Source organism: Alternaria metachromatica (genome assembly GCF_023757995.1).
Source record: "Alternaria metachromatica strain BMP 0045 chromosome Unknown scaffold_6, whole genome shotgun sequence".
NCBI classification, from domain to species: domain Eukaryota; kingdom Fungi; phylum Ascomycota; class Dothideomycetes; order Pleosporales; family Pleosporaceae; genus Alternaria; species Alternaria metachromatica.
Genome location: NW_026055497.1, coordinates 778,157 through 803,184, shown reverse-complemented (window position 1 = coordinate 803,184; position 25,028 = coordinate 778,157). Strand labels below are relative to the sequence as shown.

At 52.6% G+C, this 25,028-nt stretch overlaps 12 protein-coding genes across 12 annotated transcripts; 7 read left to right on the top strand and 5 right to left on the bottom strand.

Annotated features, from left to right (window-relative positions):
* Positions 1-43: 43 nt before the first annotated feature.
* On the top strand, positions 44-1,057 carry J4E83_003834 (uncharacterized protein; the record flags this gene model as incomplete). Its single annotated transcript, XM_049330767.1, has 5 exons — positions 44-50; positions 113-175; positions 261-355; positions 407-619; positions 671-1,057. 5 exons carry the CDS (start codon positions 44-46, stop codon positions 1,055-1,057), a joined length of 765 nt encoding a protein of 254 aa, XP_049190184.1.
* Positions 1,058-2,211: 1,154 nt separating this feature from the next.
* J4E83_003833 (uncharacterized protein) lies at positions 2,212-3,055 on the top strand (the record flags this gene model as incomplete). Its single annotated transcript, XM_049330766.1, has 4 exons — positions 2,212-2,224; positions 2,319-2,550; positions 2,630-2,795; positions 2,927-3,055. 4 exons carry the CDS (start codon positions 2,212-2,214, stop codon positions 3,053-3,055), a joined length of 540 nt encoding a protein of 179 aa, XP_049190183.1.
* A 2,270-nt stretch (positions 3,056-5,325) lies between these two features.
* Positions 5,326-5,976, top strand: J4E83_003832 (uncharacterized protein; the record flags this gene model as incomplete). The annotated part of the gene is made up of 1 exon (XM_049330765.1): positions 5,326-5,976. One exon carries the CDS (start codon positions 5,326-5,328, stop codon positions 5,974-5,976), a length of 651 nt encoding a protein of 216 aa, XP_049190182.1.
* Positions 5,977-6,218: 242 nt separating this feature from the next.
* Positions 6,219-7,376, top strand: J4E83_003831 (uncharacterized protein; the record flags this gene model as incomplete). The annotated part of the gene is made up of 1 exon (XM_049330764.1): positions 6,219-7,376. The coding sequence occupies one exon, from the start codon at positions 6,219-6,221 to the stop codon at positions 7,374-7,376; it is 1,158 nt and encodes a 385-aa protein (XP_049190181.1).
* Positions 7,377-7,946: 570 nt separating this feature from the next.
* Positions 7,947-9,566, bottom strand: J4E83_003830 (uncharacterized protein; the record flags this gene model as incomplete). Its single annotated transcript, XM_049330763.1, has 3 exons — positions 7,947-8,912; positions 8,965-9,351; positions 9,396-9,566. The coding sequence occupies 3 exons, from the start codon at positions 9,564-9,566 to the stop codon at positions 7,947-7,949; spliced, it is 1,524 nt and encodes a 507-aa protein (XP_049190180.1).
* A 3,626-nt stretch (positions 9,567-13,192) lies between these two features.
* Positions 13,193-14,021, bottom strand: J4E83_003829 (uncharacterized protein; the record flags this gene model as incomplete). Its single annotated transcript, XM_049330762.1, has 2 exons — positions 13,193-13,902; positions 13,952-14,021. The coding sequence occupies 2 exons, from the start codon at positions 14,019-14,021 to the stop codon at positions 13,193-13,195; spliced, it is 780 nt and encodes a 259-aa protein (XP_049190179.1).
* Positions 14,022-15,203: 1,182 nt separating this feature from the next.
* J4E83_003828 (uncharacterized protein) lies at positions 15,204-16,210 on the top strand (the record flags this gene model as incomplete). The annotated part of the gene is made up of 4 exons (XM_049330761.1): positions 15,204-15,318; positions 15,371-15,640; positions 15,691-15,774; positions 15,831-16,210. 4 exons carry the CDS (start codon positions 15,204-15,206, stop codon positions 16,208-16,210), a joined length of 849 nt encoding a protein of 282 aa, XP_049190178.1.
* Positions 16,211-16,573: 363 nt separating this feature from the next.
* On the bottom strand, positions 16,574-18,136 carry J4E83_003827 (uncharacterized protein; the record flags this gene model as incomplete). The annotated part of the gene is made up of 1 exon (XM_049330760.1): positions 16,574-18,136. The coding sequence occupies one exon, from the start codon at positions 18,134-18,136 to the stop codon at positions 16,574-16,576; it is 1,563 nt and encodes a 520-aa protein (XP_049190177.1).
* A 1,119-nt stretch (positions 18,137-19,255) lies between these two features.
* J4E83_003826 (uncharacterized protein) lies at positions 19,256-20,227 on the top strand (the record flags this gene model as incomplete). Its single annotated transcript, XM_049330759.1, has 1 exon — positions 19,256-20,227. The coding sequence occupies one exon, from the start codon at positions 19,256-19,258 to the stop codon at positions 20,225-20,227; it is 972 nt and encodes a 323-aa protein (XP_049190176.1).
* A 79-nt stretch (positions 20,228-20,306) lies between these two features.
* On the bottom strand, positions 20,307-21,334 carry J4E83_003825 (uncharacterized protein; the record flags this gene model as incomplete). Its single annotated transcript, XM_049330758.1, has 2 exons — positions 20,307-20,705; positions 20,771-21,334. 2 exons carry the CDS (start codon positions 21,332-21,334, stop codon positions 20,307-20,309), a joined length of 963 nt encoding a protein of 320 aa, XP_049190175.1.
* A 782-nt stretch (positions 21,335-22,116) lies between these two features.
* Positions 22,117-23,889, top strand: J4E83_003824 (uncharacterized protein; the record flags this gene model as incomplete). Its single annotated transcript, XM_049330757.1, has 1 exon — positions 22,117-23,889. One exon carries the CDS (start codon positions 22,117-22,119, stop codon positions 23,887-23,889), a length of 1,773 nt encoding a protein of 590 aa, XP_049190174.1.
* A 99-nt stretch (positions 23,890-23,988) lies between these two features.
* On the bottom strand, positions 23,989-24,699 carry J4E83_003823 (uncharacterized protein; the record flags this gene model as incomplete). The annotated part of the gene is made up of 1 exon (XM_049330756.1): positions 23,989-24,699. The coding sequence occupies one exon, from the start codon at positions 24,697-24,699 to the stop codon at positions 23,989-23,991; it is 711 nt and encodes a 236-aa protein (XP_049190173.1).
* Positions 24,700-25,028: the final 329 nt, after the last annotated feature.

The following is a 25,028-nucleotide window of genomic DNA, read 5'->3' as shown; positions in this document are numbered from 1 at the left end:
TGAAGCCGCCAATTACAAATACACAGAATCACCACCGCCCATCATGTCTGGTGCGTCGAAGCTATAACCTGGTGTTTGCCGCATACATGCTAACAGGGACCTCGTCATACAGGAAGCGCAGGCTACGACAGACACATTACCATCTTCTCGGACCAAGGTCGTCTATACCAAGTCGGTACGCATCCCGAGCTATCTGCGCCGGCCGAGCAACGATAGACCCCGCGACTTGCTGGAGGAGCCACGACTAACACGACATGCAGAGTATGCATTCAAGGCGATTACGGCAGCAAACATCACATCATTGGGCGTGCGGGGCAAGGACTGCGCAGTAGTCATCTCGCAGAAGAAGGTGCCGGTACGTATGGCAAGCACGACGGGCTGCACGAGGTGCTGACGATATGCACAGGACAAGCTCATCGACCCCTCCTCCGTATCCCACATCTTCCGCCTGTCGCCCTCAGTCGGCTGTGTCATGACCGGATCCATCGCCGATGCGAGAGCCTCCGTGAGCAGAGCGCGGGGCGAGGCTGCCGAGTTCCGCTACAAGTACGGCTACGAGATGCCCTGCGACGTACTGGCCAAGAGGATAGCCAACATCAGCCAGGTCTACACACAGCGCGTAAGTGGCGATGCATGAAGAAGGTGCGACTGGATGCTAAGCAACGTGCAGGCTTATATGCGACCGCTCGGTGTGGCCACGACCCTCGTCTCCCTCGACTCTGAATTCGGCCCCCAACTCTACAAGTGCGATCCAGCTGGCTACTACGTAGGCTACAAGGCAACAGCCTCCGGACCCAAGACGCAGGAGGCGCTCAACTTCCTCGAGAAGAAGCTGAAGAACAAGGAGCATGCTGAGGGCAACTGGGAGGAGGTTGTCGAGCTGGCCATCACCGCCTTGAGCACCGTCCTGTCGGTCGACTTCAAGAAGAACGAATTGGAGATTGGCATCGTAGGAGGCCCCAAGACCAACGGCCAGGAGGGCACAGACTCCGCCTTCAGGGCGCTCACCGAAGAGGAAATCGATGAACGACTACAGTCAATCGCGGACAAGGACTAAGGAAGGAGGACTGCCTGTGGAGCTGGAACGGCATGTGGGTCGCTGAGGTATGACTGAGACGAACCATGACGATAACAACAGATAGCATGATACGACCTCTCAGACGTCAAAAGTGCTCCAGCAGCACCATGAATGAAGACGTTAGACTGTACTCTCCTGCATAAGCGCAACTGTGACGAAGCGGCCGGTCCTGGGACAAGAAACATGTGGTGAGTTCAGCCATGACTCCACTTGGTCTCGCCCATGACACCAGATTCCCATACTGCCTCAGCTGCAACGGTCTGCAATAACTCGCGAACTGCTCCATCGACGTCATGCTACTGGCTCCTAGTCGTCGGAGTGCCCAGCACAGCCGTCGCGTGGCTGACCGTGGCTTACCGTGGCTTTCGCGAGCGTTGTTCGACTTTGCGCGCACGTCAACCCTACGCCGGCACGCACTTCCAGGTTCATACTCAGCGGACTACCACGCGAAGACCGCACCACTAATTATAAGCATCGTCCAATCAGAGCGGATGCTGCGGCTGAGATACACAGCTTGGCCTTGATGCCTTACCCGATGCAGCCTACCAGGGCTGGCTCGCTAAACTACTTCGCTCGATGTGGCGCTTTTAGGGCTGCTGAAAAGGTCCAGCACAACGCTGCTCATTCCAGCTGGAGAGCAAACGTAGCGGAGCATCGAAAAATAGGCATGGTTAGATGCAGACGCACGGTTCCTGCATGTTTGGCTATCCCGTTGTAGTGGAGACTGGTACTGACGGTGATGCTACTATGCCGATTCTCACACCTCCTCACAAGCCTCGAGCTGCCGAATGCAAGGTCCTGAGTGGTCTACCAGGCCAGGGCCCTAGTACAGCTGGGAGCTACTCACGTTCCCAGAGTGGGACGTCCTTATGGTAGCGGCGGGAGCAGCCCTGCACGCATGGCTATTCCTACCCTACGCTATCGAGAGCCTTGCTCATGAACACTACCACCACCATCATCATCGTGGATACATGTCTTCTACATGCTATTTAATACTCGCCACGCCGCCTCAATTCACTGCCCATCCACACCAGCAAGCCTAGTTCTCTTCTGCTATCTACGACTTACTTCTTATTAGCCACTTCATCAATCTGTCGCCAGTCGATCTTAATTTAAAAAAAACAGAAGCCACCATGTCTGACGGTCGTAAGGCTCTCCCTGCTCCAGCAAAATAATTCTATCCTCCCAACTTCCCCACTTCATTCGACCATTCAAAACACAAAGGCTGACTTACATATAGTCAATGATGCCCGTGCCATGCGCATTGCAGAGATCATGACCGACTTCCGCAACCTACAACACTACCTCGTCCAGTTACGCGCCACTCCCACAGCAGAAGAGTATTACCTTGAGGGTTACTCTCTGCTACGACAATGCACCAGCGAGGCACAGGCCATCCTACAGACACCCTTTTCTGGCAGTGCCAGTACGGGTTCAGGGGATCCGGAGGCAGAGAAGCAACAACTGAGAAAGTAGGCAACTTCCTCCTGCCTGTTCCCCTCATGAAGGACTGCAGCAGCCAGCACGAAAGAGGAGTCTGACGAGTTCTAGCATCATCACAGACGCCGCTGTGCGACGCTTCCAATGCCAACGCGCTTACCTACGAGCCCACGCTGGCCTGCGGTGGATGAACGCCCGCAACAGCGTCTTGCGTGGCCAGAGGCCCAACGCGAGCCATCTGGGTGCACTCCAGCAGGCTGACGCTACAATGAGAAACGTACGTTGAATGTGCCATTGCCCTATTCCACTCCGAGATTGGAGGAGAGGGATTCAGAAGCGACGAGAAGCACCAGGCTGGGAAGATTGCATGCTAGCTCACTAAGTTCTAAACTGACTATCGGACTACAGGAACTCCTCGCAATCAGCGATGCCTATGTCGAGAACACGCTGCGCGCCGCAGACGCCTCGCAGGGCAAGTGGCTGAATGAAGATCCTTCGCTGGCACAGATCCAACAGATACTTATGACTCGACGATGAGCATTTACGATCCAACAACACCGCCCGGAGCTCTCCATCAGATTGAGAATATTACCGCCATCCTACGAATACGCCCACTCCCACATCATACCGCAGCGGATTCGTCCCTCCGTTCTTCATCGTTTCCCCGCACACGTCTGCTCCGGCGAGTCTCTATTGGCAAGACATGCCTACACATCGCGATTCATTGTTCAGGCTTTTTGAATACTACTCTTCTAGTGCTGGTCACACGGTTTGGGAAGCACATACACTTTGTTTCTTTGGGGTAGCCCTGGATGATAGCCTACTTTAGCGTTAGCGTTGGCGTCGGCGTCTTGAATCATTTCGGTGCATGGGACATGTTCCGCTCTTTTGGAAGGCATAAGCGACCGGTCGGCAGATAGGCATGAGAAGTGATGGCAAAGCATGGCAAAAGCACAGCGAAGTTCGGGTAAAGTTGACCCAGGAACAGTTGTTCGGGCGTTTCCTCTATTCTTCTTCTCGCTTTTTTGTCAATTGCGGCTTTTAGGCTGTATCCCCATGTCCTAGTTCCTTCTTGAGTTGTTACCTTTCTTTCGTCTTCTTTTCTTCTTTTCATGTCAATAATTCTAGTCACTATTGGTATTTCAAGCACGTCAACACCATCTCATGAACACGAAGACGCACACAAGCCTGTTACTAACCAACCACTCATCAAGAAACGAATGTGGGACCTGGAGCGATATGGGCATCTCGAACTCACTGCCTTTAGCGTCGTGCACTAGCTTTCAGCTTGACAGGCACATGGCCAGATCGAACTCGCACCGTCGAATCCCACACTGCGGAGCCGACCGATTATGCAAGTGGATGCAATGCACCAGGGCTTTTACCAAACGGTTGTTCGTAAGGCAGATACCTTAGCGTGGAATCAACCCTATGGACGTCATACACTAGGCAGGGCTGAGTGAGGAGTAATGGAGGCTCTAGCAGTAGCATGGACATGTGCCAATGTGCTTCCTCGCGAATCACAATGCAACGCAGCCTCTCCAAGACCCAACCCCATGGCGCAAAATTAGCAACTGGAAACTTTCCATCGATCGCACAACGCGGCCATCATCACACAATATCACGCGCAATCATGCATCGCCCAGCATCAAATCCCACATTCCCCGTTCCATGCATTCGGCATCGCCTTAACAGACCAGGATTACATCCCAGGGCAGCTCGCTTACGCCATCTTCCCGCGCACTTGGCCTGATTGCGGCCTAGGGGATCGTCGGAGTTCCCGAAGTTGGCGGGCTTAGCGTGCGAAGCCACGCTTCGGTACCAGTACCGGACGAATATCATGTGCGATGAGTGTCGTGGGATCGATGCACGATGGCTAGTTGCAGATGGCTACAGGGCGGGGTGCAGTGCAGAAGGTGTTGACGGGAGGTAGGGCGAGGTTCTGGCGCGGTCGCAGAAGGTGGCGTGGAATGCTGGGTGCGATGGGTCGCGATTGGGTGGGCTTGGGGGTTTGCATTTGATGATGACGCGTCATTTTTATCTTACTGCTTCGTCGTATGAGATGCTCTCAGCAGTTGAAACAATCGTTATGGGTTTCTGCCTGTATTTTCATGACTTGTGTGCGCGACAAACGTATAGCCTAAGGCATACATGAAGAAGAGAATGCGTCCTGAATTCAGAACAGGGCCCTCGTCCTGCTTCAGCTTGGTTGTTGAAGTCGTGATTTATTAAGTGAAATAATCGTGACAGCTTCCAGGTAGCCCATGGTCAGCACGAAAGCCTGAGACAATAACAGCATAGCTACAAAAGGTGTAGACGCCGCTATGGCCCTGCGTAGTGCACCTTGTACTAAAATTTCCGTTGTCTTGTCCACAGATGTACCGAGAGCGACGCGTGATTAAGGCCAATTACATGTAATATACTCGCTTCCTCTTGCTAAGACTGTTAATGCTCCAACACAGCATGCTAGTTCTATGTGCCTTCTTACTTTGTCTTCACGAACGCCCAATCTTCATTCTAATCAATATGTCAGCTTCTCAAGAGCGTTTTATATGCAAGCGCTATTCCGCATTCCTTACTGTGTTATTCAAATCAAAGCGACAACCGTAATACAACCTGGCAATAGAAAACGACTACGCAAAACAAGCAACGACGCTTATTAACCGTGCGCTCTGTCTTTCTACACTAACTTCTGAATTACTATGCCGCTCTGCTCTCGTTCAGAGACCCTCTCAGTGAAATGCTAGATATCGCTACAACGACCCTCGATCAGCTCCAGGGGATAGCCGGGCCCGGCTCGACACTTAATGAAACACCTAGGCCTCCCACAAACCCGACATCCTCTCTTCCTCCGCAGCCAACCAAGGAAACACCCAAAACCATTGAGCAGGATAACTCGAACCCGACATTCAATTCTAAGTTGTCCGACTTTTGAGGGAGACGTACTCCGACTCAAGAAGAAGAACCAGAAGTTGCGCGCAAACATCGAGACGCACAAGAACAACATCAAGGCCATTAACGACGGCATGCCCAACAAGAAGACCCCCAACAAGATTCTTCAAAAGGTAAAGAAACTCGCCAACTGCGTCGAGCGCCAGAATGCTCGCAAGGTAAACACACATCAAAAGTTGATTACAACCAGTCTCGCTAACGATCGGCAGTTAACCTCGCAAGCGATGCTCGAGGTCCTAGAGAACGACGTCGAAGCCTGCGATGTTGACTTCCAAGCCACTGCTGGTCCCCTGTGGACCGAGCTTGGAGAGCTGTGCAAGGCCGCGGAGAAGAACGACAAGGCTGCGACCGAGATCGGTTTCAGACAGCTCTTCCCGAGATTCCCGAGCTGGCAGTTAACCTACCGACTACGTCGACAACTGCCCCAACCTTTGGCGCATCAAGTCAAGCGCATCCGTATCGACTACAGGGAATTATGGGCAGCATTTATTCAGCACTCTTACTAATTCTGGGCGTATTCGTGCATCTGTTAACCCTTTGAGGTTACCCAGCTTGATCGCCGGGAGCAGTCAATCCAAGCTTCCACAACCGCCCTCGACATCATAAACAACCCTGAAGGATACATAGAGCCTAGCCAAGGTCACAAACAGTCTTCGTCAAAGACTGGGGAAGATATAGGTTAGGATCGCATGCGGGTGTCGCCACATAACCTACCCGGGGAGTATTCAATGTTGGTTAACCCATCGCCATGCTTCCACCAGACTTCAAACGGAGGAACCCGCTCAGGGTGCGACCTTTCCAAGATTTCGATGACGCCGCCGGACCGCCCTCCAATGCCCGAAACAGGCTCGTGAACATGGTCCATGAGACTGGAGGGTTGAACCCAACGTGGAGGAGAAAGAACATTGAGGCATATATCGCCCCCAAAGAAGATGACGAACAGAAGCCTTCGAAGAGGAAGCGCAAGAACAAGAACAAGAAGACGAAAGAGGCAAAGGACGTGAGTCCCGCACTTCTGAAAAGTCAGTATGACTTGCTGTGGAGTCTGATACAGGAAGGGCTTCGGGTTGGATCAGATGATCACACAACGGAGTCGGGGATGGGTTTTGCAACACCATCGGAGCTTACCAATGCGAAAGAGCCCATCGTTCTCGACCCACATCAACGCCATGCTATCCATAGGGCCCTCCAGAGATTGCAGGCATGCCATCATGGAACCATTGTGGCATACGGCATGGGTATTGGCAAGACGCTGGTAGCCGTAGGATTGTACGCCGTCTTGAAGCAAGACTTTGCCATGCATGGGCGTGATTGGTCCTTGATTGACAAGACAACTTTGGACGAAGGGCATGATTCGCATGAGTTTGACCGCAAAGTGAGCATACAAGGAGGGTTTCTGATCGTTGTCCAAGTCGATCTCATTCCCTTATGGGAGAAGGAGCTCCAGGTGCACTTGGAAAACCCTCCAAGTGTCATTGTTTACCATGGACACCAGTCGTGGCACCACTCCACTGCGCATACTGCATACGAGCTTGCCGCAGTCGATGTGGTAATAACATCCTATGAGACATTACGGTCAGACTACGAAGATGCCATGGCCGCTGCAGCGTCGCACGAATACTTCTTCAAGACACCGGTTCTCGCACATTCCCCCACCATGGTCGTATACTGGAGGGGCCAAATCTTGGACGAGGCGCATAAGATCGCAAACGACAAGACTGGTGTCAACAAGGCTGTAAATCGCGTTCGAGCGTTGATGCGTCTGCCACTTACGGGTACGCCATTCCTCAACGACTACACAGATATCCAGTCCCAGCTGTCGCTGATCAAGCTCGCGCCCTGCGACGATCCGAACTTTTTCGCTTCTCTTTTCCTGTTACATTCTGCGGCCAACCCATTCGTATAACGCACGTTGTCGGGCGAACTCAACGGCGTGCTTTCCCTGATATCCAAGTCATGTTCTCTCCAGCTGGAACGTGGAGATGATTTTGATGGCGGGATGGTTGATTCCGAGATCGATGTGGAATATATTTGATATGATCATGAATTGGAAAGCTGGGAGCGAGACGCGCAAGAGAACGTTAAACAACCATGGCTTGAGACCTACAAGCCAGGCGAGGGTGAAGCGGCAATAGCAGCGAAGATATTCTCAAGCTCATCATCTTCGCCAGAGTAGCGGCTGTGCACCCCAAATGTGCTGACGCGGGTCACGGAGAGAACAGAATTGTCAGAATCGATGTTCGGAAGTTGATGGTGATGCATGTGAAGACTTCCTTCCAGATGAGATCGGACTCTCAAGGCGGATCAGTGGGGCAATGACGTCATAGCGAGCGGACCTTGCGACGCGTTCGTTTTGATCATGTATTCCCTCCGACTCTACCTATCTTACAATCCAGGTTTTGTTCAAAACAGCCGTTTTTCAACATCCTCAATCGTACCCCCATGCTCTATTGACATATGTAGTTGGTCGCTGTGCTCAGCCTGACTTGCCAACAGCTCTTATCCTACCGCCCCAAAACCACAGCACTGCACTTGCTGGTAATCCAAAACCAATCGAGGCGAAACCCAATGCGCTGTTACCCCAACCATATCCCAGACTCTTGTACATGTCGGGCGCAAAAATCGGAAAGACGAATGCGAGGCCATACGAAACCGAACGAATTGCTGCACCGGAGGAAGCTGCGAACTGGCCAAACTCCTCAATCTGGTATGCGATGCTTGCTTGGTTCACAATGAAGCTACCCAGCGTGAAGATAACAACACCGAAATCGACCATCACCCAGTGGATTGTGCGCTCGGCCGACCACCCATACCAGAAAAGACCGGCTGGCATAATGATCATCCCTGGAACCATGTAGGGAATGCGGAACTCAGGGACGCCTTTTCCATCAGTCCGCTTAGCTTGTTTTCGATACGACCAGTCCATGATGCGGCCGCCGAGTTGACCACATAGGGTCGAACCTATTGCAACCGAGAGATAATGCAAGCTGCTGACAAGCTCAGATTGACCGTATTTGTCGATCCACAGCGACGCATAAGTAGCGAGCATGAGTGTATAGACGGCGAAAGACAAGGTCGCGGTCAGTGAGATGAGCCAGGTGATAGGTCTTGTAACAAAGATGCGAATTGGACGCAGGAGGTTCTGCGCAATGCGAGCACGCTCAGCTTTGGTGGTTAGGACGTTACCACCCTCGGCTAAGGCTTTGCGACGGAGCAAGACTGGTGTGTATGATTCGCGAATCAAGAAGAATCCAACAATTAGCACTACTGCGTTGAAAGCACTCATGATCCAAAAGACCCACGACCAATGGATGGAGTGGGTGACAAGGCCACCGATGATTGGTCCGAGAGCAGGACCAAGGAAGGGAAGTAGGGTCACCATGGCCAGCGATTTGCCGCGTTCGTTCTCGCCATACATATCTGCCATGACTGGCCCATTGAGCTGCGAAGAATTAGTCATTGTCATGGCGGCGTTCATCGTTCTCATCATTTACCGTTACGCCTACACTCGCACCAGCACCGGTCATAAACCTCCCAACGATCATCAAGCCAGTGTTCCTTCCCACAGGACAAAGTGTGTTCCAGGTCACGTACCAAGCGTTACATATAATCCAGATTGGCTTCCTTCCCCATATCTCACTGGCGCTTGCGATTAAGAACGGCGCGATGCCCATGCCAAGGAAGTATACCGACATGGTTATTTGGGCGGTAGAAGCGCTGATGGCGAGATCAGAAGCGATGGCAGGAAGCGACGGTGCAATCATGCTTGCAGACATTATGGGTATCAGCTGGCCGAAAGAGAATATGATTCCCATGGTGATCTTGCGTGAAGCTTGCCAGTTGTAAGGATCGGAGGTGTCTGTGGATGACGCCCATGTTGACTAATTTGTTAGCAAAATATTATGAAAGTAAGACATTAACATACTCCGTACTCATTCTTCAACCGCACCAGGCGGTCGTCGGTACCGTCAGTGGTCCAAGACGTTATCTCCGGGTCTTCCCCGTCACGGGCTTCATGCTCGGTTTTGATTATGCCCGGTGCCGGACCACCAACAATCCCATCGACAGCTTTCTCCGGGTCTTTGGAATGAAACATATTAATGAATATCGTCAGCTAGAATTCCACATATCCAATAAACCGTGACATGCTTTGCGTACAGTATATACAATGTTCGCTCGGAGTTCGGACCTACGCTCTTATCAGATCGGAATCAGCTTAGGCCCTCCATGCCGATTGCTGCCTAGCAGGATCTGATAAAGTGTCAGTCCTCCATGCCGCCGCTGATGCTCTGACCTTCCTGTTCCAGTTGGAACGAGGCTGGCAGTAATACGTGTTTACTAGTGACCCTTGTATCAGCCATATAGGTGTTTAATAGACTCGGGTTCGGATACATCTATGGACGATGTCTCCGGCCTCTACCTTATCCATTCCTCAAGACCTTGGCCGCGCTCTACGTATCCTCCAGGGTCGATCTGATGCCGGATGTGGCTGTGAGAAGCTTTGGTTGTCTGCTTCTGGCTTACTGGTGTGTGTTACGGCGGTTTGCTGGCAGCTTTCTAGACAAAGGAGAAGAACACGGTTGGGAATATTTCGACAAATTCTTTCACTCTGGAGCCTACATCATTGTTAAAAGAGATAAATGTAAAGTTTGGTAGCAATAGAGTATCCCAGGTCAACTCGAGGCCTGATTACAGCTGAATATTCTTTCTACATCCTAATAAAGCAGATGTGTGTTGAAACCTCTAACGAGATGAAGTGACGGCAACTTTACGGGGGCTTCGCGGCAAGCAGCCAGACTGTGAGCTTTAACATGAGGATACAAGATCAGTTAGGATGCGATGATGTCTGAAGTCCAGTTACAGAAGGCGCAGTGCAGTTGCTAATGTTATGACAACGGTAAGAGTTCTATCACAGTCACCTTGACGATAGACATTCGATCAAAGACTAATAACACCAGGACTCATCGACTCGTCGAAGGTCTCCTTTCCGTAAAGCAAGAACTCCATGTCGGTGACATTGTGTATGTCGCTCTGATTCCTCCTCCAGCATCTTTAACAAACATCATATCCTCTGTATCTCCTGCTGCCAGCTGTGATGAGTCTGACCCTCCGGGAACATACTACTGACCACCTTCCCCGTCTTCATATCGTAATGTGATCCTGGTGGCAACTGGTTATGCATGCCACCTGGGCTTGTACTACCGCCTGCACTCCCTTCGTTCTGTCTCGGATTGAGGAACTGTCCATGTCCATTTACACCAGACCCTGGCCGTTGTGGCTGAGAACTGGATCGCTCGCGCCATCGCTGACTTTGCTCGTCTTCCCGGGTAAAACGTTCGTATGGACTGGGCATGCGGACGTCAGGCTGAAATGTAGCGGCGCGCGGCGGAGCGAAAGATGGTGGTTCCCATTGACTTCTTCCTGTGGCTTTCTCTATGTAGTACCATCGTTGGCTCCTTGTGTCGTACTCCTGTATCCAACCCTGTGGCACTGATGGTGCACCGCCTTGCGGAGCAGGGCTGCCGGGGTAGCCACCTTGAGACTGCGGCCGGCCTTGCTGTTGCCCGTGGAGGACCGGCATTGGGTGATATCCATTTGCACGCGGCGGCGATCTGGTTCCGCGTCTCTGTTGCTCGAACTTGTGGATCTGTTTGGTGATGTAGTTGTCTGCGCGCTGTATGTAGGTTTCGAATGACATGGTGGCGTTCGTCTCGTAGATCAGGATAGCGCTAGGCCCGTACCGCGACAACGTTAGACTAAACGAGTAGTAGACGATGGTAATTGTGGTGCGTTTCACACAGCCACAACGGGGGCTTCACGCTATATATGCTCTGCCCAATCCCTTCCCCACGGCGTGCGTAAGCCACTCCTAGCCACATGTCATCAGCAGCTCTCCATCACAATGCAGGACTAGCCGCACCAGCACGCTGCAGAAGTCTCATCAAAATGGCGCCGCAATTTTGAAGCTTAGCATGGCTTCTATGGCGCAGGCCGCCGTGTGATTGGCCAAAGCAGGGGCGGTGCGGAAAGCGCGGAAGTGTGGCTCGCGTGAGGTGGCTTTCGCGCGTCGCTAATTTGCCGATTTCCGTGGCGCATGCGACAGCGAGGGATGTGACACCGAGTTTGCGTAGCACCGAAAGCTATCCGAACCCACAATTTGGCGCATACGAGATCGTGCGCGCAGTCCCTCCGAACCATGAAGAAGAAGCGATGAGTGTTGGTGTCTCGTCGCAGAAATCGTGCTTAAAGTCCATGTCACCATCCTCCCCGTGTCCCTAGATCACTCACCAAAAGGAATGGAAAAAGAAGCCTACCATTTGATGATAGTGCTCAATCATCCCTGGTACCAGTGCTGTAGGGTGAGCCTTTCGTTCAGAACCATATCCACGATCTGGTATCCGGACACAAGCTTCAGGTGAAGGCCAAACTCTCAGATGATGCGAGAAAGCCCCTGTTGACAGCCAATTCCCAGACCGGTTGGTCGTCCCAAATCCAGTAGTGCAGCTCGGCGGCACTGCGAATCGTGCGCACCTTCGTGGGGGCGACGATCACCTGCAAGGTGGAGCGTTATGTCTCGTGCGAATATGAGTCTGATAAAGGCAGAAGGATCGATAGAACGCCAGTGTGATCACTGCAGTACAAGAATCTGGTTATTCTCGTTGGAAAAGATGAGATATTCGAACGGTGTGCTCAGGTAATGTCTCGAAATAGTCAAGCTTGTCATCGTGCTCCTCGAAGATGATCTCTGGTCAATTCGCACAACGGACGACACTCCTGACGTAGCCGAGTATGGATCTGGGCCAGACTGCAGTAGTCCTAGGCAAAATGCATCCCCTCTTCGTATCGACAGAGTCAGAGCAACATTCTCGAACATTGTACGCGCGTCCGGCGTCAGCGTCCGCAATGACGCACCCATCTTCATGGCTGCATATCTCTGATGAAAGACTTATTGGGTCTGTCAAGAGTACAAACACTGGAGGAATGATCAACTCCACGAAAGGAGAGGCTGCCAACTGGTGACGGCTCGGTGGAACCTGCGGAGAGTAGCCCGCTCGCGCGCTCGGATCGACGGCTGATATCTGCGGTATGCTTGCGCTAGGCTCGTAGCGACCAGAGGACGTCAGTATCACGTTTTCACCTTGTTCTGTAGCTTTCAGTACATACCTTATTGTGTCCATGTGGAATGATTGCTTTTGTAAGGTCTTTCGGGGGTTGCGTTTCGAGCTGCCCCTTGTTGCTTTGCTGGAAGCCGCCAGCATGCTTGCCGCGTGGGAATCACCTGTTCTAAATCTGGAGACATCTGCATGGTGTTGCTGTTAAATAGGATAAGTATTGTATTGACTCCCAGCTTTCTTTTGTGGAAAGCATGGTATTGTGCCTGGATATGGATAAGAGGGAACACTCCTAGAGAAGTCAGTCGCCGTCGGAGCCCACCAGGCTCTCAGTTAAGTGCAGCATACAGAAGCAGACCCGGAAAGTAAAGGTGAGCGCTGGTCTGTATCGACGCGTCTGCTAGTTGTTTGGGTTCATGGCAGCTCATCGCGCATCGTGAGCGGCACCTGGATTACGTCACGGTCACGTGCTTCTGTCACCCGATCTCGGAACGCTGCACGTCCACGGGTACCTGCAGTCAACTCAAAAATCAGTATTCAACTCCATATTAACACAACCATAACTTCTGACACGGAGACGAGTCTCTGTCACAAACCCATATCGCCAAATTTACTTCGAACCCTTGATGAAGTCGCCGCGCAGCCACTTCGGCGCACCTTTCCTCACGAAGATCATGTCGTTCTCCGTGTCCAGTCCGAGTGCACTGAACCACTCCAATGCATCCTCTGGTACGTGCGGTAGCCTTGTCACTGATATTTTACACTGCTTGACCCAAGGCACTGTGCTTTTGGGATTCAGTACTAGCCTCAGACCGAATACGCTCGGTTCCTTCAGCTCCACGCTCTTGAAGACGCCCTCCACTGCGGCTTTCCACTCCGCTTCATAACCAACAAATAGTTCGTTGAAGATCGCGCCTCCCTTGCCCACAAACTCGTACTCGAGACCAGGCGTTTGGAAAAGGCTTAAAAGCAGGGGACGGATTTCGATGGGTGTATCGTATTTGCCACGGCGTTCGACATCAGTACGTATGGTGAGCCAGGCGCTGATGGTGTTGCGATCGACGGCAAAATCGCCAGATGACGGGTAAATGGTATCCAGGTAGTCTTGCGCATCGCGAATGTGCACCGATACAGCACGGTCCCTGAAGTACAGTTCGCGGAACTCGCGACGCGTTTGTCGTGACGCCTGAGTCAAGCTGTAGTAACCGCGCGCAGCCCAGAACGCTTCACTTGTTGTTGTGACACTGCGCCGGCTGACGTGCTGCTCAATAAGGCGCTGCTTGTCATTCGCGGCAAGCGCGTATATCCTGTTGCGCACCTCTACGCGTCTGTGAGCTGAGAACAAGTTGTGCCGAGGTTGGTATGGTACCTTGCGGAAGGTCGCTAAAGCCCCGGCCCGCAGACCTGCCAGCATTCATAGTGGATGGGTTCGAAGACATTGTGACGCTCATCGCAATGTTGCTACAAGCTTTTGCGCAAAACAAAAGCTTTCTTGGGAGTTCTAGGGGGTTAGAAGAGGTTGTGGAGAGATGCACATTAAGGAAGGTGAAGGGCTGAGTGTCAGCGTGCTAGCCGCATTAGGCAGGACGTAATCGTCGGCCGCTAAAGGATACGTAATTTGATTGTCGACCGAGCGACAAACGACGCATTCTCTCACACGTCGCCTTTATTCACTTCTTATTGACTAGCAGAGCATCCTCATAACGTAAACCTTGGGTCGGAACAGTTTGCCTTGACCCAACGGTCTACGCACCCGGGGTGCCTTACCATATTCGCCTCCTCATCGTATTCGACTAGCTATTAACACCAACGACTGACCTGATGCCGACACACACTACAGAGAGGATGCAACAGTTTTTGTGAAGAAAGCATTGTCCACAGTATCGCTGGACTGCGAGATCTTGCGCGACCAATCTGATGATGCATCCCACCGTGACCGTTCACACCAGGTCGCGGACTGTGGGAAACCATGAAGTCAAAGTGCCAACATCAGAAATCCATCTTGGTACGCACTCTCAATTAAACCAGCTGGTTCTCTGGGTCTTTACAGGATTTCGACACCATGTTAGATCCTAGCTTCGAAATGATACATGTCTATCGGGGAAGCAAGGGTCGCTGTCGAAAGCGGAGCGCACAAGCCGATATCATTGACGAGGCCTCTAATTGTACTCAAGGTTAGGCCAGGAAGACATCAAAAGTCTGGGATACGTAGCGATACAACTGTAGCGCTCGTGGGGCTACTGGAAGCTGCATCTCTGGTCGTCTCACTACTCTGTATAGGACACTGCATAACCACAAGCCATATATAGGATGCAGCATGAAGTAAAGCAGTGACTTCAGCTGTCACAGCTAGTGAAGCTGCCTATTAAGAGGGCTTGTCTTGTCTGAGGAATCGTGGCTCCGCATAGGCAACTTTCGCCCTTACCACCAGGAAGCTCTGATTTTTTCACTACGATCCTAAACCGTTGACCAGGCTCCGATTGGCTTATAGTCACCTTCACCTGTACATATCACTCAACAAAATTGCTCCTTCCACTCTCTTTACTCCATTCCCGAGACCTAACTCAACCAATCCCAATTTCAGATCGAGTTTATACCAACAGCAAATCCCTCCGCCCAACATGAGACTATTCAGTACATTGGCCCTATACGTGGTCGCTGGTCTCGCACTTCTCACTGCCGCTGTTCCCACTGTCTTCGACAGCATGACCGACGTCTCGCCAGTTGAATACACGGGTATGGCGCGGCTCTCCATGGTCTCCTGGCATCTACTTACTGACATCGATAGATGTGACTACCGCCACATGTTGCGATTGGAGCCCACTCAAAGTCCACCACGGCTTTGCCACTGTGGAAGTCTGGGTTGGCCGTCCAGCCATCAACTCAGGTTTTTTCATAGGCGAACAATGGAAAGATGGAATTGACCATGTAACGAAAGCTCTTTGTGCAGAGCGCGATGGAGAGTGCGTCGAGGGCGGCGCCTTCAACACACCCCGCTATTGCATAAATGTCGAAGAAGTCACTAAGTTGAAACCATTTCCTGTTGAATGGAAGTGGAGTAAGTAATGTCATCCGCATTGGGTACGCATGCACTCATCTCAGTTCTAGCCAAGTTGTGCTTTACAGCGAGAGGGAAGTGGGAAAACCCACATATCCATCAGCTTCTCGTCGATTCAGTTGCTATGGTCATGGGTAAGTGCTTGTTTATCGAGCATTATGCAAAATCACTAACTTTCTCTTTTTTGCAGTGGGGTTCACAGATGACGCTTACAGCAATCCCAACTGCTACGAATTTCCCGGCAGGATGATGTGCAATATCCCAAATGCAGTCCATGTCCGCCTCCCCCCTATTGGCGGCCAGAAGAACTCAAGGGTCAACTGGATGGACATCGAGATGACAGACGGTGGTGCTGTTCAGCATGAATTCCATTGTTGCGATACGCGCAATAAGGTCGATGCGCGGCTCGACACGCTACAAGACCGGATGAAAGAAGTCTTTCCTGTGGAATATGAGAAATTCAGGTTGGTAAATTGCATGGTTAACAGCTGGATGACCTGCGAACAATGTTACGAGAAGTTCAACGTCGAGAACTGCAAGAAGTGTGGCAAAAAGTGCATAAAGCTATAAGCGCTTTGGGTACACGTCGAGATTTCGCACGCGACCTTCAGGAATGAGACACACCAAGGGAATATCTCAGTGGCTAAGCTTCTGATTTGGGAAGCTTCATGGGTGGATAGCAGAGAGCGTTCGGCTCTTTGTTATCTTGTCATTACCGTAGAATCTCAACACTAAACTCATCCACTAGCAGCGGTTACGCGTTCTTGACGCCATGCTGTAGAGGGCTCAGTTGTCGCAACTGGTGTTTTTGAAAGTCTGGCTTTTGGGTGCTATCTTGTATGTACTGTCGTGCATTCCTCTTTGCAAGCCATTTTGTATAGCAGAAGCATGTAATCTCTTGTGACCTCCGCAGCGCGCCCTTATCCACCGCCACTAGGCTGGTCGGGAAGGAACCCCCAACAACGCCATTACATTTCCCCCTGCGTTATGCTCCTTGATCATCCTTGACATGACTTGCATCAGGTACGGGCGTCCTTCACCTGGCAAGCTAGCCTTGAACTGTTCAATCCACCGACCTGAGCGCTCCTTGTTCTGTGCAGCTTCTTCTGACGGGTTATCCGGGGTACATAACACGACCCGCAGACACTGCCAGACCTGTAGCAGGTGGCGATTGATGTTCGCACGGAGCTGGACGGACAGTTGCGGCGGTGTAGGGTTCGGAGTGGAATCCTGAGGATACGACGTCGGATAGCCTTGAGGTGCGGGTGGCTGAGGTGGCGACATCTGCAGTTGAGGAGTGTGAGGAATAGTGTAGTATGGGTCCGGGGACGACGGGGAGGATTGCACGGGTGTGATGCCCGGCTGAAGCGGGGGTTGAGCATATACCTGGTGAGCTTGAGGCTGGAACTGAGGCTGTTGAGTCTGATGTACTTGTCCCATCCGCGCTTGGGAGCCCTCCTGATTTTGAGTCTGCTGCGCCCTCTGCTGCTGCAACTCCATCGCAGCCTGCATGCTGGCCATTGACTGGTTGACAATCATCGTGGCATTTTGAATGTTCGCGAAAGCTCTCGCTCGCAGATCATTATCTTGAGAGTCGCGCACAACAGCCCCATTTTCGTGGAGGAGTTTGGCGATCTCCATGCGCTTGTCGGGGTGGAGGATGTTGTAGCGCGGATCGTGCAGTATATCGACTGGCCGGAGAAGAGGGACCTGCTTACTCGGGTTTGTGAAGTTGTTCAAAGCTAGGCTGGGGGTAGAAGTCTCAGGCAGACCGGTGGCACTGTATGACTGTTGTTGGGGCAGCATAATTGGCGAGGGTAGCATCGGCGCTGGTGAGGTGAAAGGCGAGAGCATGGTTGGCTGGTGACGTGAGTTCACCTGCGCCAGGTTCTCATCGACATCAGTCGTAGATGATGAGCGCAAGAAGGACGGCTTTTGTTGCTGAACAACAGGCTGTTGGTAGACTGGAGCATTCCTCATCTGCGTCTGTTGCCTGGTCATTCGCACTGGCTGCTGCTGCTGCGACGGGCTGAAGCGAACTGCTGATCCAGGCTGGGGTCGGCGCTGCGACGCGTTCGACATGCTACGTTGCGCAATTGCCTTCTCGGAAACAGTGCGGACGCCCTGCGGTGGTAACAACGGGTAGAGGGGACTGCCCGTCTGTGGGCGTACATCCAATCCAGGAGTAGTACTGCCGCTGCGTGTGCCACCCATATCGGTGTTAACGAAGCCATAGTTCGCATTTTGCACCTCTCTCATAGCTGCAGGCTCAAGCCCCTCGAATCGTTCGGCGGTCTTATAAGACCAAGACCGTGAAGGCATGCTGTTAGTGTACCGGACCGGCGGGGGTGGATTCATGTAGTATATCGCAGGGTGTAAACCAGGTTCCTGGGTCACGACCAGACGCTCGTCGGGTCCGTAGATGAAGTCGCTGTAGGCAGGGAAGATGTCGCAGTCGCGCTGCAGGTCTTCCCAGTCCTGGTCGTGGAAAGGCATTTCTGTGATAGTCGGGTACCAATCGATACCAATAGCAGAGTGAGATGATGACGCGTCCCAGTGGTATTTCAGCGGTGGTGTTGACAAGTCCTGTGCGCTCGGTAGCGCCTAATGGAAGGCGCGCGGCCGCCAAGGAAGGTGCGGTGGAGGAGCGGGATGGTGAAGCTGACTTCTGGACCGGGTTCGTTTGTAAAACTATCTTCAGAGTAGTGTAAGAGCCGGCTATGTTCACAGGATATTGCTGGTAGCTGAGCGGTTCTCTTTGTACGACCTTGGGCTTCACGGTTCGGATAATCTCGCTTCGTCCGCAATTGTCTCTGAATGAGCTGGATGTTGATGGTGTCCATCTAGACATGCAGAACTACAAACATGAGCCGAGCGTAGAGAGCAAATGCGGGAGTGCACTGTAGGCTCATATGGAGGATTCGAGCATCTTGGCTGACCGAAAGACGGAATCTTAAGTGAGAGTTATTTCGAATGTCTCCAGCCTACCAGGCCTTATCGTAGTACGCTTGAAACTCTGTTACCATTCTAGAGTTGGGTGGTCAAACGACTTCAATTCGATATCGCTCACAAGCGTTCTGACGATTTCGAAAATGTTCGGCGCGTGAGATCATGGTAGGCAACCTACTACCTTGACACTGCGGGTGCCTACGATTCCAGTCGAGCACATGAGGGGAAAACGGAAAGCAGGAAAGAAACATGTCATATCTCGGTGCCAGCAATATAAGAGATGAATACCTGCTTAAACCCATCTCTTGAAGTGTGAAGTGACGACATAAAGGAGACAGGGAATAAGTTAGCGAGATATGTGGGTTTCCGCGAGATCTCTTATTTTCGAATAAGCGCAGACGAGATCTGGTATCAAGCCTTGAGCATCCGAATGATGGCATCTTTGGGAAAAGGCGAAGTATGTGGATGAAGACAGATGATGAAGCATGCCAGACGAGGTAGGTGCCGGCGAAACCATTCACCGAGACGCCAAAGAATGTCGCGCTCCCCACCACCCCACCATCGTTTGGTCGATCTCACAGCAAAGGTCCCACGGTCTCTACCTTGCCTCGTTTCCTCTCCTCCCCTCCCTACCTACCTTGTTCTGCGACACCCTACACCGTCACAATGAGCGACGCGACGCCTACACCTGAACCAGAAACCCTCGAAGCGCTACAATCTCGACACCGCAAAGAACAACGCGACCTCGTATCCCGTGTAACACAAAAGAAGAAACAAGCGAGTAAAAAGACACGGAAGGGTGTCAACGATGAGTGCGAGCGACTCGAACGCGAGTTGAAGGAGCGGCAGGCGCATGAACTCGCCGTGCTGAACGGAGAGGCTGTGGATGCGGAGGAACAAGCAGAGGACCCACAAAGCTCTGGGGATGAAGCGCAGGATATCCAAGAAGACATGTCCAATCTCCGAGTAGGTGGTTCGGATAGCAAAGACAGCAGCACCAATGGCGATTCCACCGAGCCCAGGAAGAAGAAGCCGAACCGTGCCAAAGCCCGCCTCGCCCGTCGCGCCGCCGAACAAGCCTCCATCATCGCAGAAGCAGAGCGCGAAGCTGCCAACGCGCCGAACCCACGCGAACTAGAGCGAGAACGCATGGCGACACAGTTACAAAAACACGGGCTGGCGCTGCATGAGATACGCGCGGATGGTCATTGTCTGTACGCTGCAGTCGCGGACCAATTGCAGACACGGGAGTTGGGCTTGAAGCCGAGGATAGGTGTCACCATCAATGGACAGGGAGACCAAGGACTGGACGCTAAGGCCGAGGCATATAAGACAGTCCGGCACGCAGCAGCAGACTGGATCCAGGGCCACGCGGACGACTTTTCGGGTTTCATGGAAGACCCGTTGCCGGAGCATGTGCGCAAGATTAGAGAGACAGGCGAATGGGGTGGCCATCTGGAACTGCTAGCATTGGCTCGGACATATGGTCTAAGGATATGCGTGCTGCACAGCGATGGGCAGGTGGACAAGATAGAGGCCGAGGACGAGGTCAAAGAGAAGGAAGAGATCTGGCTGGGATACTACAAGCACAGTCACGGTCTAGGCGAGCATTACAACTCGCTACGCAGGGTTGGATGAGGCTGGGAGCGGTAATGCAGATACTGGCATTTACAAAACGGTTACCAGAGATATGCAGCCCCTCAGCAACCCGCTACGCTCAATGCCACCTCTGCTCGTCCGGACAATCCGCCTTGTGCCGCCACATACTCACGCAGTCTCGTACGAGACCTTTGATCACGCCAGCATCGTGGGTCCTCCTAGGCGTATAGTGCGCGATCTTGACCAGCGCGTTGTCCGTCTCCTCTCTATCCGTCTTTGTCACCACGCCCTGATCGTCATACGAGATATCCTCGCCTGGCTGCTTGAGCAGCTCAGTGTGTACAAGCGGCGGAAGCGACCACGGAGGGCCACCGGAGGATGCGGGCTTATGTGTTGGGAACTCGAGACAAATGAGGACACCGCCGGTAGACTGGGAGTTGGTGGCCGGCCGGCGGAGAAGCGTGGTCATTCGAGATGCCCACTTTGGCCTTAGCGACAGAGGGAGCGCGCAGAGGAACTACTCATCGCATCAGTACAGAACACCAGGCAATCTTCACGAGGCACGTCTGGGACTCTACTCACCGTAATGTCGTAGATAATGTCAAATCCTTCATCACCCTCCCAGCCCTCTACATCTGCCAACCAGCCATCCTCAAAGAAATCCCCGCATACAACATTCATCGCCCCTTTACCGATCTTCTCATCCGCCACCTTGTATTCTCCTTCCAACGGGCCCTTGCCAGCGTCCTGTAGATGACCCTTCGCAGCCTCAGCAGCATGCGAGGACACCTCCAGCCCATAAGCGTCATATCCATGCGCCGCGAAGAGCGCTACATCGTATCCCTTTCCACACCCCGGCACAAGCACCCTCCTCCTCTTCTTATCGTCTCGTAAAGGTCCAGCGAGTGACGCATAACCCGCCGATTCGCTATTTGGTGGTGGTGCGCCGAGAGAAGGATTTGGGTCTGGGGACGACAATGGGCGACCACGCTCCTGCAGCAGGTCAATCAATGCGGGGTTCGCGTGACCACGATCCCAAGGTAGGAATGTAGAATCTCTCCATAGGTCGTCCCAGCGGTTGTTGTGTTCTTTGTCGGGAGCCGAGGAGAAGTGTGTTCGGAGGCGGTCTTGGTTCTGGGTTGCCATGACGTGGGCAATCAGCTTGTGGTATATGGCGAGGTCGATTGAGTTCGCATCGAAGACCAATGGCTTGATGGTATCGTGGGATAGTTCTCGACGATGACGGAATGAGGAAGCCGAGGCCACGATGGGCCCTTCCAAGCCATTTTGAGCTAACCCATCGTTACCCCGCCAAAACTTGCTCGCACGACAACGCCAAATGTGACGATAACGGCCTTGCAGATGCGATCGGTTCCTGCCATATCCACCTCAACGGTGTTTGCACTTCGCTGGCAGATGCACACACATAAGCATCAAACGGGCTGACTTCGCTGCGGCCCTACGACAGATACGACAGATCTACACCTGGCACATCCCGTGCCGTGAAGCTCCAATTACCCGGATCGCAAGCATGCTTCCTACTGGGCCCACCCTTGCTTCGGATATAATTAATGCGATTTGTTTCCGCATGGCAAACCGCCTATGTCGGCAGTCACTTCTGCTTAGTTATCGCTCAACAACTGCGTTTCGCTGGGTTTCGTCTGGAGTCATGGCCTGGTTTGACTTTTCTTCGCCCACATTCCCCGTGTTGAGGACACACTGCGGTGTACATAGCGTACAGGTACGCGTTGATAGTATGCTGAAGAGCTAGAGATAGCGGCTGTCGACAACCGAGGTATTACGACGCATACGGAAAAGAGCAGGTGCACGCGGAAATCAATGCAAGCTGTCGATTGACATAACCTTGTGAAGATCGGGACGTTGCGTTACTTGGCTTTCTTTCTCTCTTGTCGTTTTTGCAACGGGCGATGATGGCAGACGACGAGAAGGCAAGATCGCCTTCCGGGATGTTGAAACAGGAGAATGTGCCGAACCGAGGCATCGAAGAAGAGACGAAATTAGAACAGGAAGAAATATCGGAAAAAGACATGCTAGAAACAAGCAACCAAGGGAACGACGACACAATGTCAATTTCGTCATCACGAGCGTCAACGGCTTCAACGCACTCCACCAATGCCGACCAGCCGAGAACATCGAATACGAAACAACGTCCAGTTACCCTGGCAAGAACCACCTCAGTTCTTCCCGACGCCGTTATTGTTCCACGATCACAGCGCCGTGGACTCCTTGCACGCTTCGCGCTCATCCCAGAGGTTGAGAATCCAGAACACTACGCGCGGCAAACGAAATGGCTTCTCACATTCATTGTCGCCTTCTGTGCCATGGCAGCACCGATGGGTAGCGCAATCGTTATGCCAGTGTTGCAAGAGATCAGCGTAGCTTTCAATGCTACGGAGACGGTAACCAACATGAGCGTTGCTGTGTACATGCTGAGCATGTCCATCTTCCCATTGTGGTGGAGCTCCTTCTCTGAACGATTGGGTAGACGTACCATATACATCACCTCGTTCATACTCTTCGTATTGTTCGCTATCCTCTCTGCGATCAGCACAAGCATCGCTATGCTGATCGTCTTCCGCGTCCTGTCTGGTGGTGCAGCGGCATCGGTACAGGCTGTAGGCGCAGGGACTATCGCCGATGTCTGGGAAACGAAAGAGCGCGGACGGGCGATGGGCATCTTCTACCTTGGACCGCTCTGTGGACCTCTCTTCGCGCCCATCATCGGTGGTGCTTTGGGGTCAGGGCTAGGCTGGCGATCAACACAATGGTTTCTGGTCATCTACGGTGGGCTGACCCTAATCTTCATAATATTCGCTCTTCCGGAGACCCTGCATCGAAAAGAGAAACCCTCCGCGGACCCAACAGCCCTACCCAACAACGATGCCGGGAAAGAACAAAGTACAACGCTCGGAAGAAGCACTACACGTGCCTCCACTGTCCAGAAGACTAAGAGCATGTTACTACACCTACGCCACATCTTCATCGATCCACTGCGAATCATAGCATGGCTCCGCTTCCCACCCGTCTTCCTAACCGTCTACTACGCCAGCATAACATTCGGCTGCCTCTACATCCTCAACATCAGCATCCAATCCACCTTCGCCGCCCAACCCTACTCTTTCTCCACCCTCATAATCGGCCTCCTCTACATCCCGAACTCTGTCGGCTACCTCCTCGCCTCACTCTTTGGCGGCAAATGGATCGACAGCATCATGCACCGCGAAGCCCGGAAGGCAGGCCGCTACGACGACAGGGGCAAGCTCATCTTCCGCCCTGAAGATCGGATGAAGGAGAATGCGTGGATCGCTGCTATTCTCTGGCCTTCGGCTCTCATCGTTTACGGCTGGACCGCGGAGAAGGGTATCCACTGGATCGTACCTATGATTAGTAACTTCTTCTTTGGCATTGGCAGTATGCTTATTTTCGCGTTGGTCAATACCATGCTCACGGAGTTCATGCCCAGACGCGCTGCGTCTGGAATTGCACTGAATAACTTTGTGCGAAACATCTTCTCTTTCACCGGCGCGATAGTTGCGGAGCCGATATTGAGTGCAATAGGAAACGGATGGTTGATGACGATTCTGGGCATTTGGAGTGTGGTCACGGGGTGTATGGCGCTTTATGCGATGGGCAGATGGGGCGAGAAGTGGAGGGAAGCCATGGTTAAGGTTTTGGGGTGATGAAACAGGATCTGTGAATGATTGTTTCGTAGTTTGATGAGAAGTATCGTTCAGCATACTAGATGGTAGGCGATGTGATCGCGATAAAGATATCGAATCTCACACCACAAACGACGCCTCAACAAGAACTTCGTCTTCCTCGCCAAGATAAGATGTGTGTCTCAGTCGCCAGTCGATACACGCTGCCCATTGCTTGGTGCCATTGCGGAAATTGGTTTCACCCAAGTCACCAGAGCTCGCCGAACCAGCTTTTGCGATGTTGAAGCCCCGGCCAGTGTAATAGTATCCTCCACCCATTCGGCAGAAGAGTTCCTCGCTCAGCCGATACTCCATTTCGTCCGCCACATGGCAGATTGTGTAGCTTTTGGTTTCGTAGCTGCGTGTTATCGATCCTTCAGACTTCAAATATTTGCCGACGTTGGTGACTAGCGCCATGATACGGTTAGTAGACTTTTGCGAAGCATGCTGGTTCAGGCGGCGATGAGGGTGGCTGGTGACCCCAAAATACTTGAACGGATTTTTCACGACCGACTGGCTACTGCCGCTGTCAGGGTTGTGTTGGAGCAGGTTTCGATCTACCGCCTCGCAAAACGTCTCTATGCGCTCGGCACGAATCTGGCGCCCAAGGTAGCAGTGACGACCTTGCTTGATCTCAGCAGCGCTACTGTGTCCACGAGTCTGGCTGTCGATGTTGGCGTTCTGTTGGGCTGATCGGGGGTCTCCTGAGATGTACAGGCGTAGGTGATTGAAGATCAGCTCAATGTCCTTCTGGCTGGGAGGGTTGCCCTGCTTGTCGACATATGCGCGCATGTACAGCGTGGGCACAAACTCATCAGAGAGTTCGCTGTCTCGCTGGGCCCACGGAGACTGGTCTGCAAACGGTATGCTCTTGCCATCATGCAAATTGATCTATCGCAACAGCGGAAGTGACAAACCTCCAACCGTACTTGTTTTGCTAACGTAGGATCGGGTCTCTTCCGACCACGCTCAACCCGCCGCGCAAAATTGCTAGACTCTTCTAGCTTGAACTAGTCACGTCACGAGGCAACTACTTCACAAGCCCATCGGAGACAGCTGCGGCGTCTCGCGCAATCTCCAGACACCCCCCTCCTTCATCTAACCACCATGACACCGTTTCC